Raw genomic sequence first — 14,306 nt, 5'->3', positions numbered from 1 at the left:
GCGCGGATTAGGCGTAGACCAATCGGGCGCGCGCTTCCGTCGCTCGCAGTGGGGGGGGGGGGGTAAGTGGGGGGGGGAGTGCTGAGCGTTGGCCAATCGGAGGGCGGCGTCGCTCACGGAACGCCTCGTCCCCTCGCGTCTATGCGGACTACGATTTACAATACAGCGTGTCCGCCGACTAAACTAGAGTGGAGGTTGTTGGTTGTGCGGAGGCGGCGGAGGCATCGGCGTTTGCGGCTTTCGCTTTAAGGTTTTTTAAAAAAAAAATACATAAACAAAAAAGGCGCAGCAAAAACACACATTTGGCAGAAAATTAAGGAGTACAACGTTGGGTTGATGAGGCGCGCGGCGTGGAGTTTGCTGGAGGAGTTGTCATTCTGTGAGTAGTAGTTCACGCACGGGCCCACGGCCTCACGATGATGATGATGATTCGCCGCGCGGGTTTTAACTGGAGGAGGGCCAGGCAATTTAATCGCAAATGTATAAATTGCTGTAGTGTCGTTAACCACGAACACCTGGTGCTTTAATGTCACGAGCGGTTTGCTGCTGAAGGGTGTCTGAAGATGCGTTTGATATGAGTGGCTTGTCGCAACGAGCTCCTCAACGTGTGTGTCTCATGGAGCCCACGTTTGACCTACCTACAAGTTACTGTACAATAATTGTAATTTGCTTTCACTATTCAACGTTAATGTGTCACGTGTATCGAATGAGGGCGTTACAATGGTACACTGGCGTGAATTATTAAAAGCGGTTGGGTCGTGATCGCAGTTCGAGGATGGGTTTTGTGTGTCTGCCTATGAACGCATGCAGGTTTGTAACCCACGTGTTTTGATTCTTGAACATAAAACAATAATAAACGTTAAATTATATCACCAACGGCACTCATTTTTATATTGCTGAGGGAAAGTATTATTCGGTAACGTGGTATGTGCCCATTTGAGACAATCTTGATACGCGTGGTTTGAGTCTTAAGTCGTTGGTTTGTGACAGACCCATTTTTGCTATGTGTCTTAATTCTAAAACATTACTTGAGACAATGATGGGCCTTCACTTTAGGGTAAGGGTTATTTTTCTCGGGTGGAGATACTACAATGTTTTAACATGAACAAAAGTTGCTACTTCTTTAGTCTGTTAACAGGTTAATGATAACAGGTTCATGAAACAAAAAAAACTAAAAGTTGTTTTTACTGGCACTGAGGTCTCATGCAGGAAGTCTAGTCACCTAAAACATCAAAACAGTATATTCTTTACCCTAGGTCTTCTAAAAAAAACCCCACGGTATTTAAATTTCACCTCATTTAAGGTTTTCGTGCAATTTATAACCAAAGATCGAGCAAGGGTCACAATAATAGATGAATATTCTAAAGTGAAAACTATGATAACGTGTAATTTACAAACTGAATCAAGTGAAATGCAACTGGCCAGGGCATCTAACGGGGACATCCGACACAAGCGGTGGGTACATTTGAAATAATAATGGAGACGATGGGGCAAAAAAGGAAAGTGGAAGACAGCAAAGGAGATGGTGGGATGATGATATTGGAGGATCACGCAACTTGGAGGTGACGAGACATCGTGAAGAGTGGAAAACTTTGTCCAAAAGTTGGGGCGTTAATGGCAAAGAAAGACATTGTCCTCTTGCAGTCGAATGCAAGTGTGATGATTTCTCCTTTACATTGCATGGCTGTCTACTTTGTACATATAATGTGAACTGGCCAAGTAACAAGTGCGCTCGTTTTTATTTTAACATAACAATGACACTGTTACTTTTGCGAGAGATATAACTGAGAATATGATTCTCACATACGGTAGTCTTGGTGGTAGGCTCCCCGTGGGTTCTCGAGCCTTCTTTGAATGGGAATTGATTATTCCCATTTGCTGAGTCTGTGCTGTTTCCTGTTCCACACTGGGACGCGTCTCTGCTACGCAGCTGGAGTAGGGGGCGTCGTGCCTTTAACATGCACAAAATGTCAAAGCGGCCCTCTATTGTTGCTTTGACCCAGTGCGTTCTTTCACTTTGCTGTTGTAACTTTGTTGTGTCCATCTGTGTGCGGCTTTTCATTCATCCAAAACTAAAGTTCTTGTGTTTTTTTTTAAAGAACATCCGCCTTCTCTGCAGTCCTACGACATGAGCACATGTGTGTGCCATACTCGCGAGAGGTCTGATGTTTTTAGCGAGGCTTAATTTTAGTGTGGACACTGTGGCACCGTTCCCACGATGGTAAACATTGCACACAATGTTGATGCAGCCTGGGGGCCAGGATTTGTTATGGGGGTGGGTGCGGTGCATCGGCAATTGCAGCACTGTACAAGCTGTTGCTCAAGACTCAATAAAATCTGTAATTGGATGTCCGTTGGATGCATCTTAAATTTTCAACTCGACGCAAATGAATGATGTATGTGTGTTGAACTTCTTTCTCACCGTACGTAGCCAACCGAGATAATCGGAGGTGCGTAAATGCAGAACGACAATTCCTTTACAACGGGAGTTTTGTTTGTTTAGGGCATTGTTTCACATGAGTAGAACACATGTATATGTGTACACAACATATTCAACAGTATATGTTATATCTATATCAATTCTTTATTTCTATAGCACTATTTCGTGCAAAAGATGCAATTGAAATTGCTGTACAGGTAAAATTAAACATTGTTAAAAGACTAAATCGCAAGAACAATAAAAACTATTTCCATACAAAACAAAATTGTATTACAATACATTTCTAGCGAAGGCATATAAAAATAACACAAAGTATCTTAAGTAAAAGCAAGTTTATCGATTTCACTTAAAATTGCTTAATGATTGCGAAGAACCTCAGATCCCCTGGCAGGCTGTTCCACAGGCGAGGACCATACACACTAAAGGCTGCGTCTCCGTGAGTGTTAGTCCTGGCCCTTTGGACGACTAAAAGACTGGAAACAGAGGATCTGAGGGATTTTGACAAAGAAATTGGAAAAGCTGGAAATAGTGTATCCAGGAGAGGCACATGTTTGGAATTGCACCAAGAGACAGAAAAAAGAACACTGGAATATGTCAGAGACTTCATAATGGAATCCTATTAAGAAAAGTAAGAGGGTGTGTGCTGGACACATGGATAGAAGTGCTGATGGCCGGTGGTTGAGACTTTACATGTAGTGGCAGTCAAAGCATGTACAAACTCGAGAGGCTGTCCACCATGGTGAAGGATTTATTAAGCCAACTCGTCTGCATGTGGCATGTTTGCATAATAGGACTATGAAAGATGGCGACTTCTTGGGGAAGCCATTAAACCAGCTGTGTGAAAGATCTTGCCCGGTTATCATGATGATTACTATGTTGGAGGACTGCTTGATAGTGGAATGCTGCACACTGACACTTTACCCACACTTGTAAATAATTCCTACCGAAAAATATAAGGTGGTTTTATTATCTAAAATGCAAGCTCGGCTCAATATCTTGTACAAATATTAGTCATACATTGAGACTTCAGTGGCTAAATATACATTTCCCAATGTGTTTTAGCCAAACATATTTAAATATTTTTCAGCTGAATTATGGTTGAGTGGTTTTAGCTCTAAAAATGCAATCTTAAGCCTAAATACATGACCTTTAGGGGCTTTGTAGTATGCCTTTTATCTTTGTGTCTTGTACTGTACTTTTATTTGCATTTTATCTTCATCTTACATGCTTCTGACATTGGGCTTGGAGCACACGCCCCACGAAAATATGTTTAAAAATATCACCATATAACTTTTCCCTGGAATGTATTCAATTTGAATATAGGCTCCTTGTGGACATTTGCTTGATGATGAAACAGGCAGCAACCACTCTCTCTCTCTTGCAGGTAAATATCGCTTCAGCGTGCCGAAGTGAGTGACGGAGAATTATTCAGGCTTCTTCCTGGATTGCTCCTGAACAATCCTGAGGAGTCTTGGAGTCGAATACACATTAGCCCAGTATAGCTTGTGCCTGCAACAGCATTCAACAGTGGCAGAGATACAATGGGCAGAGATACCATGGAAGAAGCAGAAAAAAATCAATGGTGATCGACTCCTCAATGGTGAAGTCAGTCGGAACAATGCTGGAACAACATGCGATGCATAAGACTGAAGGTGGGCTATGCTGGAAAAATGTATAAAGACTGGTCAGCCATGCCTCTTTGATTTTCAGGCTTCCTTCTGGTCACTGGCCAGGGAAGCTTGGCATACTTGCAGCTGAAATGAATTGTGTGCGGCCAAAGTGATTCTTTGCTTCGAAAAAGGAGCCAAACTTGAAGGGGGGGGGGGGGGGAAAGCGCATCTCGAGGGCGTCGAGCCATGAGGCTGCTTGAGGGAGGTGTCTTCCTGAGGGTGCTACTGCTCGTGCTGCTGCTGTGTCCCGGGGGAGGGCGAGGCGCCGGGGATGGAATTTTCATCGTTCCATCCCTGCCGCCCGAGCCCTCTCGTCCCCCGTTCAACTGCAACCACACGTCCATCAAGCTGGACTTCTCATCCAGCGTGGTCAGCAATGGTAAGTGCTCGCAGGACCCCCGGCACAAATGCCTTTGCATCTGAAATAAACCTCGATGGAAATGGCTCGATGACATTCTGCCAGTGGTGTCACAAAGTGTACCCTTTACTTTAAAAATTTGACTGACCATTTTGTGGGCATACAACAATCCCGCCTTCATTTCTCCACCCATTTCATTAGTGTGGGAGTCTAACGTTATGTTTTGGTCTGCTACTTAGGGAGGTTTTTTTTTCTGTGCTTTCAAAGTTCTTTCAATGTCATGAGTGAGCTCTTCTTAAATTGAAATAATAGCTCGCTCTGTTAGATTGGTACTTGTATATTTCATGAGCACATCCTTTTAAAATCATAGTAAATGTGGACCTGCCAATCTACATGTTTGTAAAAAAAAATCATGATTGGTTTTGACCAGTGGGTCCCACTTAACAGTGAGAGCTATGAGTTTACAACTCATGTACTGTACATATAAACAAGTAATATAGCTTAGCACACATGGTTATGGTTGCTCTTTGTGGTATCTGTTTTAACCTTAAGACACCTACATATCTGTTTCACAGGATGTGTTTATGATTGTATTTTAAAGTACATTTTCAAAGGTTGGATTTTATTGCATTTGCAGTAACTGAATGACACACTCCAACACATCTTTTTTTTTAGTAAACTCCTGTTTCTTTGTATAATTTCTAGGGATAATGCAAACCTACCAACTTGCACTTACCACTGTGTACTCTGGGCAGGACTGTCAGTGCAAAGTGGATCATTGGTGGAAATGTTTAAGTCAATGCTCAAGCACTCCGGCATAGCCGGATGCGTGCACGCTCAGGTATTAATACTGCCTCTGCTATGCGTGCGATCTAAACTTAAGCACTGCCATGTGCTTAGTTTAGCGGATTTGACTTTCATATTCAACCTTTGCATATCATACCCCTTGGAGACGACCATTGCGTGCGTTGACCTAAGGCACTCCATCTGGACGAACCAAGCACAATAGTGATAATTAAATAGCTAAGCCGAGACATGTGGTGAATTGGAAAATTAATGTTCCTGCAACAAATCCAGGGAAGTAATGCTTATCACTCTGATCACAAAACTGCAGTGTTGTAGCATACAGTCTGCTTCATTTTTACAGCAGCAATGCTGTAATTGTTGCCTGCTTTCATAGGTCTGGTTACTCTATCAAAATGAGACCAGTGCACAGTAATGTTCGTGTGTAAGCACAGTTTGCTTCGCTTAAGTTGCCTTCCCACCTGTTCAGTTTATCGGACCTCAGCAGTTCAGTTCATTGAATGGCAATGTTATGTAGTCAGGGCAGTGTTGATGTACACAATGGCATGTGTGTGTTGCACCAATTACCTTAAAGAATACTCAATGCATATATAAGATTACCACTTGCTACTTAAAGAAAATGAGTCGCTTGTCCCCCCCCCCACCACCTCGACTGGCAAGCTAAATGTGGAGGCACACTGTGGCCTGGTTTTACTTTGCAACTGTGAAGGGACGGCATTTAATGTGGATCAGTACTCATGATGTGCATTCCCAGTGGCTGCATAGCTCGCAACCCATGATCATCATTCAGATCGATAGAGCTAAATCCTGCTCACAGACTTGCAGATCCTGTCAGCCTCTTGAAGTGGGATGTTTATGTGTCATTTGCATGCTCACTGTTAAAACAGATTAAATACTTTGTGCTGCCAATTTAAAATGTTTTTTTATGCGTTGTGCAAAAACTTGGTTTAACAAGTGGCTGCTGTTACATAATCTGTGTATACACACTGTAAAAGAATGTTCATTACAGTTCAATATGACAGTATATGCTCTTATTGTACATCCTGTGCGCATATCACTCATTGTCAGTGACAGATTCTTTAAAGGCCAAGGTTAAGGCTGCGACATTTTGAAAGTAGAGTGGAGCATGAGGTGCCGGGTGGGCCCTCTCGACTCCAGGCCATCCCTTGCGTGAAGCGGGCGGCACAGTGATGCGCCAGATGCACTTCGCATGGATTTTGTTAGAATTAAAGCCGCCCCGCGAATGGCTGCTGCACAGAAAGTGGCTCACTGGCAGCAGCAGCTGCTGCTTGTGACCGACGGTTTGAAAGAACACTTCTGTTTCCTTCTGAATGGACACTTGTCATTTTAGTGCTTTGTATGGTCTTTTTAAACTTAATTTTTTGCTGTTATTTTAAAACTTGAATGCTTTCGGTTTGTTTTGTTGTATGAAATTAAGCTACCAGATAGTCTGCTCTGTAGCTGATGTATTGCAATACATATTTGTTTTCCATCAGACGTTTACACACACGAACAAAACCATTTCTATGAATGTAATATTAAGCCAAATACTCCAGATTCTGGAAATGTATTTTGGAGTTTGATGCTTATTTTATTTGGCATTTCATATGTTTTTGGATAAGTCAATAGCTTGTTATTGGAATTTTATAATACTTTGGAAGGTTTGGCTGTTCATAAAAAGATAAATCCAGCACAGTGATACATTGCTCTTTTTTATGACATTTTACACTCCACTGTTTTTTGTCTCTTGCAAAAACAACTTAGCAGGGTGGTGGTAATGTTATAAAATAGCTGTTGTCTTGTACCTTTCTTATCAGCAATCATAACTTCAAATTGTGAGCCAGTTTCCAATTGACTGGTTTTGGTCTCGTTCACAGCCTGGCATAAAACCAGCTCTTGGCAGCAATATGTGGCCAAATAAAGTACTGGGTGTGATCGTGGCTTACATACTCCACTCATGAGCCAGGCCAGGAAATAAGCGACCTCTTAATTTGTACCACATTGAGATGACCATTTGCTATTTGTGAAGAGTTCAAGTTAGCACAATAATGCACATTTTTTTGCTCAAGTTTCACTTATGGATGGATGTGATGTAGAACATATTTGTTGGCACTTTTGCCCCTCTTGCCTCAGAGGACATTGCAGGATGATTTCATCATCAGCATATTATTCCGTACTTTTACAAATTAGTGTCACAGTTCATTCTCAGTAGCAATGCACAATATACAAAGTAGACATTACTATTCAAGGGTCTGGATCACACACTGTATTTTCGTGAAAATTCAAAATCCACTGAGCTGTGAATTGCCGAGGAAATGGCAGTACACCAAGTTGGTTCATGAAAGCATCATTGCAGTCTTTTTATTACTATCTCTTTTTTGATACTCTCGGATATTCTTTTGACACTCGGGTTTCTTTTCATACACAAAACACTCATTAAAAAGGAATTGGCCACACAACCCAATGTATCGCCCTCCTAAAAAAATATAGAAACTTGGTGAGACTTCCCTGAATGAATAAATAAAGGGCATATTTATTATTAGAACCATAATAATTGGCACCTCCGATTAGCACGGTTGGCTACGTACGGTGCGAAAGACATTCATACAGTCATCAATGCAGAGCAGGTATTGAGAGTGCGCGCATGAAGGATGATAAACGAATCGGAGGACACAGCCCACGTGCTGCCTTGTGACACCTTTGACGGATTGCTGTGCCGGTTGCAGAATACATCGTGACGTTCAACGGGTACTTCACAGCGCGAGCACGACACTCCTTCGTGGCGGGCGCCTTAAGGGGCGCCGGCGTGTCGTCGTGGCACGTGGTGCCGCGGCACAATGCTGCCAGTGACTTCCCGAGTGACTTCGAGGTGGTGACAATCGGCGAGCGGCGTCGGCACGGCATCGCCGCTCTCGAGCGGCACCCAAGCGTGCGCCGTGTAACGCCGCAGCGCCGTGTTGTACGCTCGCTCAAGTTCGTGGACGGTGAGTCTACCGTCTGGTGCCCGGGGCAAAATCGTGCTGTGTCATCCCATACCATTGCATGTGAGGCAAAGGTTGCCCCTGTGTTGTCTGTTAAACGGAGATGCATCCAATTAAGTCACTAGGCAGATGGCTCCAGAGGTCAGTGCCGAGCTGACACTGTTGAGTATCCTTGAGAACCCGATTAAACCTGTTTCTCAAGTTTAATGAGTTGGTCGTAGCCGGATGTCACATGGATCAAAAACATGGATATTGACAAAAATTTTTAAAAACTTTAAAGTGCGCCAAGAAGCATAGGGAGGTACATGCTTGTAACAATGAAACCTGGAGTTGGTTGTGGTCATATTTGCAAAATACACAAATGTTAGTGTTTTCTCATTTGTAATGCGTTTTATTTTTCTTTCAATGAAATGTGTATTTAATATGAACAAAACTACAATGAAGCGTTATTTCAATTTGCTAAAAATTGTATACATTTCATATCATACTTTTTTAGAGAAGAAAAAAATCTGGCTAGCTGTCTGACTTGTGCGGTGTCGGGTGATGTCATCTGCGTTTAACCGGGTTCGTGCATCGCCCTGACGTCATGTCTCCACCCCCCACCCACCCACCCCCCATCATGGCCGTGTATCCCACGCAAATACCCAGGCAGTGCAAGTGTACATGGAATATTTTAAAATGCCCGCTGTTGCATCTTAACATATTTATCTCTTAGCAGCGATTTCCTTTTTTACATGTTTGTACAGAGCTCTTTGCCACTTTGTTTTTCATATTTAAAAACTGAAGCTTTCCCAGTAAGCCTCTAAAGCATGCATTTATAAGACATTAATCCACTGTTTGCACACAGACCCACCTTGGAGGCATGCTTGCATACACAGTGCTTTTCAATCGGTTCTGTCAAATGGAGGCTCTTTGGTGACCCTTCTGTGAAGCACATGTTCCATAGATGATTGCCGCAGTGTCTGTAGTGTAAAATAACAACCGATATTACATTGTTATTTTTTTTTGTTAAGACGGACTCGTTTGACTTGATTCCCCCACTTGCTTTACAGAGTCACCTTGCAACGGCTCTGCGGGGTGGCCCCAGAAATGGCAATCTTCGCGCGCCCTGCGCCGTACCAGCCTCTCGCTGGGATCCAACTTCTGGCGTTCGACAGGACGCCACTCGTCGCGGCGCCTTCTGCGCGCCATCCCGCGCCAGGTTGCGCAGACCTTGCAGGCCGACTCGCTCTGGGGCATGGGCTTCACAGGTGTGCGGCCGGCTTGGGCGGAGCGGTGGCATAATGCTTAACTTCCTCGCCACAGGAGGTCGTAGGGTTCGATCCCGACCCTGACGCCTGTATATTTGGAGTTTGCGTGTTCTCCCCATGGTCGTGTGGATTTTTCTCCAGCTCCCCCGGTTTTTCCCTCCACATTTAGAAACATGCGTTCAGAGTATTTTGCTGCTATACATTTGCACATGATAAGCCACTTTGTTGAGTTTTCATTTGTGACAGGGTCGCTTCTGAAAAAGAGCTATATAGCTCAGTGGACCTTACCTGGTAAAATAAAAACAACTTTTTTTTGTTTAAAGAGACTAACCGTATGGGTCTGTTTGAGCTGTAGTTGATTCAGTTAGCTGTGCAACTCAACTGTGCCAGAACCATGCTGAGCCAGCCCGCTGATGCTCAGGTAGCGACAGGTTATTTCACCGCAAAAGCCGAGCTGTGTGGCTGAGTTCGCATGCATTGAACGTGTCATTAGCCCTACGCCTAGGCCCTGCTTGGCTCCAAATCCCATTCACATCTTGCAGGACGAACTTATTAAGGTTTGGTTAGACTCAGTTTGGCAAATTGTCAGTGAAAATCCATGCATACCATGAGGGCCCCAAAAGGGCTTGACTTTGTTTAGCCTTTGGAAAAAGGGGCATCAGTCAAGTCATCTTCAGCCTTGTTCGCCAATTACATTGCCATAGAAACGTTGCCATCGGTCAATGTCAACCATTATCAGTGTAGCCTCTTTCTGAATGTCAATATAGTTTTTAAATGTCTCGTATCATAATGAGGTCTGAGTCAGGCCTCTGGCTCAATACCAGTGACTACATCCTTGAGATGATATGATTGCCTGTCAATCTGCTCTGTAAACCCTCTAGAGGCTTTGTAAACGGTAATAATAAGAACAAATAACTCATTCTAATATTTCATTGGTTGCTAAATATAAGAGTGATTAGTTAATATCAGATATTTGTCTTGAGAGGTTGAAAATAAAAAAAAACAGTACTTTTTACGTAAGTTAACTATTTAAAAATAGGTAATTTGCCTCAAAGCATTGTTCTGCTGTTTTCCACAGGAAAAAATATTTAGGTTGGAAATTATTTGGCAAGTATTATGTCAAATCACTTCGCATAAAATCGTAAATTACTCAGTATATAAGGAATGCATAGAAAATATAGATGCAATGATTATTAACATATATTTGTAGGTATTATTTAATCGGCATTACAATTCGGGTTTATCTAATTATAAAGTTAAATAAATTGCCACTTTTCTCGAGAATTTGTCAAACTACTTGTTAAAACTAGACGTGCGCAATGATCACTTTTTGAACATTTGAGCCTCGGTATTTAAGCAAAACATCTTTTGCTGACCGTGGGGTTTCTAAAAATGCATCTTCAGCACTGTTACTGCGCGTAAGCGTGATTGCAATGACAGTGTTCCATTGGTAGGAGTCCACTCAAGGTGTCATTACGCAAACTACGAGAGAGGAATTTAACCTTTTAATGTCAGCTCAACATTTTTGTGGATCAGACCGAGTAGTGATTGGAGTAATTGCAGCTGTCGATCTTCTGATCGTTATTTAAAACATGAAGTTGCAATTGGTGTTTTTTTCATGATAATTTATATGCTTAGGTTGTGAAAGATGGTGCAGAAGGAGGTGCTTAAACGATAAATATATGCTGCTGTATTTTCCTGAAGCTATCCAAAATGTAGACGGCACACATCGTGTTACTTGCTGGATAATGGTATTTCAAAATTGTAAACAATTTTAATAAAGGCATTCTTAAAAACTGTGTTTCTATATCCATTGTAGGGGCCAAAAATAGATTATTTGTAACTGTGTGCCAGATGTATTTCACCAGGATGAGCCTGGCTAAATGCATCTGCCAATGTAGAATCTCCACGACTGGGCTGGGCTGTCTCCACAGTTGTACGGTGGTGATGTTGTCTGTGACAGGAGCTGGTGTGCGGGTGGCTGTGTTTGACACCGGATTGAGCGAGCGACACCCCCACTTCAAGAATGTGAAGGAGCGCACCAACTGGACTAACGAGAAAACACTCGACGACGGTGCGCGACAACACATCGCCTTCCTCGTTTCTGTCACTACCTCGGTCGTGGCCAGCTTGAAGCAGGCTTGCGTCCATGACCACTGTTATGTGTATATATTTAGGTGGAAACTCTTTTGCAACCATACATAGCTAACCCTGCTAATCGGAGGTCTGGAGGGGAAGACAGCAAACTAAACGCAAAAAAACAGTTCTAAAGAAATGAGTTTTCAATCTAGATTTAAAAGTGCATAGTTCCAGTGGCTTTCTAATATTATGGCTAGCTGAAGCAGCATGCATCTATAACCTTGATGGCTCACTTTGTGAAAATCATTAAAATAATTTTCTGTATTATCTAATTAAGCAATGGATAAAGGTACAGATATATTAGGAGGCATCACAAGGGAATTATAGTTGAAGATTCCACCCCCTTAAACATTTTTGGGGGACTGCATTTGTGTTGGATAGTAAGTGGATACTAAAATAACATCTTGCTTGAGCTCACTACATTTTCCAAAGCTCCTGATGCCCTTGTGAGGTAGTGTCTAGTCGGCAGCCCTCCCACGCATGCTATTGGGGTTTGATTACTGTTTCCATAGACAGCAAGCGTGTTTCCCCAGGGTAACTCATCCTTCCTGAGATAATTGAAGCTGTGCAAGAGAAGTGTATCCCAACAACACGTCCTCCACATGGTCCTCTGGGGATATGCAAAATTGTGTCTGTTTTTCCCCCATTGTGTTAAAATCATGGTTGAGCCAGCATGTGGGAAGTGCAAGATTTGTTCTTTTTGCTCACTGCATATGGGTGCTTGTATAGTGAAATGGTATTCTTAACCAAAACAATGGAACATACTTTATTCTGTTTGATATATTTTAGTCTTTGCATGCCTATATTTCACCTCTTTTACTTTTTATTTAGGAAGGTGAAACAAAGTTACATGAAGAGCCTTAGCTATTGACTACTATTTAATAAATACTTTAGGCAAAAGCTTTCGACTTAGTTTTCTTTGGTATTCATAATATAACAGGCACACTTAATTCAGGGTAACATATCACTGTTTCTTAACAGATATGCTGTGGCGTTTCTACATTAAGGTGAAGTTTTTACTTAAAGGACAGATAATAAAGATTCTTAAATGTTGAGCTTAGAGATAGTTGATTAATGGAGTTAGGCTGCCAAGCTGCATATTCCTTTGAGCACCTGAAGTCAATGATACCATTGATGATAGAATGGCACGACATTTCAGGAGGGGGGATGTCTTTGATGTGTTCCCAGGGTCATGCCTCACCCAGGAGGATGCTTACTGTGCACATCTCTTAAATTTTATCGCTGAAGGAGTGGCTGTATTCCCCTGCAGCCCTGAGGGATAGTGAGTGACTTGAGTGGAGTGTTCCCCAGTTTGAGCCAATAAAATGCCATCACAGAGGAATCATTGACACTTGGCACCATTTCTATCTTGCTGACACGAAACATTGTGCAGTGCTTTTAACTAGAGTAGCCCGTCGAGGTCCAGTCTTTGCAAAATTAACTCAATCATTTTCCAAATCACAGTCTATGTGGTTGGTCTTGATATTGAATTTGCCGCTGAGCTTAAGAAATAGTTAAATGCCTTAGGTCCGAAAGACATTTAAATAAACATAGCAGATGCAGACAGATGGCTTCCCCAGTACATTTGTAGCCAACATTTTTAAGTGCTATACTTTGAGCTTTTATTCTATATTTAAAAGTTATTGGCACCATTTTGCGATGGTGTTGGCTTTTGTCTAATGTGGTTCGACGTCACTGTGTTTTTGGGCTCAGGATTTTTTTTTTTATTTAATGAGAAAGGACTTGTCCACACCATTGCGTGTAGATTTTTGCATCTCTGCTAACACCTGCTTTAAAAAAAATGACGTAATTAATCACTGGCACACATCGCACTTGTTTTACTTCTCAGCAGAGCAATTTCCCAATGAAGTCATTGGAACATTCTTCTATGCTGACAGATTTGCATGCTGAATAAATGGGTTATTTATTAACCTTGTCTCTTTTTTCACCCTGATACACAATGGTAGATTTCAGTAAATACTTGGCTGTTGCTGTGTGATTGGTGCAGGACTGGGCCATGGCACTTTCGTGGCAGGGGTGATTGCTAGCATGCGGGAGTGCCAAGGATTCGCTCCTGATGCCGAGCTACACATCTTTCGCGTTTTTACCAACAACCAGGTAATGGATGTTGTTAATGATGGCCTTGTGATTAAAAGGTTACAAGTATGTTTGGTTAAAAGTGTCGTGGTTGGGCAGAGGTTCTTGACTCAGAGATATAGAGTTGTAGGTGACCAGAAAAAGTTTTATTACAGTGGGAGCTTGCACAGCTGACCTCTTTAATTGTTAAATAAATCACTCCTTTAGAAAGCATTGGCCAAATATTCCAATGTCGTAAAGTCCTAGGGTCACCTCTCCCCACCTTCACGAGCCCGCACCAACCAGTGTGGAGAAGTATGGTAAAATAACCCCTATGACTGACACGGCATGGGAAGCCTTAATTCAGTAGTTGATTGACGAAGAGGTTTGGATTATGTGAGTCATCCTTGTTTTGATATGTATAACTAGACAAATCAGCAAAATAAAATGTTCCATATTTGTTCTATAAATATGGTGGCCCATGGTTTGATTGGTGGTACTCCGAGTATAGGGTCAGCCTAAAGTAGTATACAGTGAGGGAAAAAAGTATTTCAAGCAACAGACAATTGTTTATTGTTTTGTTATTAA

At 42.3% G+C, this 14,306-nt stretch overlaps 1 protein-coding gene across 2 annotated transcripts in view; it reads left to right on the top strand.

Annotated features, from left to right (window-relative positions):
* The first annotated feature begins 144 nt into the window (after positions 1–144).
* MBTPS1 (membrane bound transcription factor peptidase, site 1) overlaps positions 145–14,306 on the top strand; it is a 34,758-nt gene continuing 20,596 nt past the window's right edge. Inside the window, exons 1-6 of one of the 2 annotated variants that reach the window (XM_032957679.2) lie at positions 145–379; positions 3,825–4,489; positions 7,999–8,256; positions 9,306–9,503; positions 11,467–11,577; positions 13,651–13,760. In XM_032957679.2, the coding sequence (XP_032813570.1) occupies positions 4,297–4,489; positions 7,999–8,256; positions 9,306–9,503; positions 11,467–11,577; positions 13,651–13,760 (870 nt within the window). In that variant the 5' untranslated portion in view covers positions 145–379; positions 3,825–4,296. Of the gene's footprint in view, positions 380–402; positions 3,069–3,824; positions 4,490–7,998; positions 8,257–9,305; positions 9,504–11,466; positions 11,578–13,650; positions 13,761–14,306 lie in introns of those variants that run through there. The other variant, XM_076068260.1, reaches the window with a different exon arrangement.

The sequence above is a fragment of the Petromyzon marinus genome, chromosome 20, assembly GCF_048934315.1.
Source record: "Petromyzon marinus isolate PM22_M1 ecotype Great Lakes invasive population chromosome 20, UKy_Petmar_22M1.pri1.0, whole genome shotgun sequence".
In the NCBI taxonomy this organism is placed as follows: Eukaryota; Metazoa; Chordata; class Hyperoartia; order Petromyzontiformes; family Petromyzontidae; genus Petromyzon; species Petromyzon marinus.
Note: the sequence above shows the minus strand (reverse complement) of the source record. Positions and strands in the feature narration are given on the sequence as shown.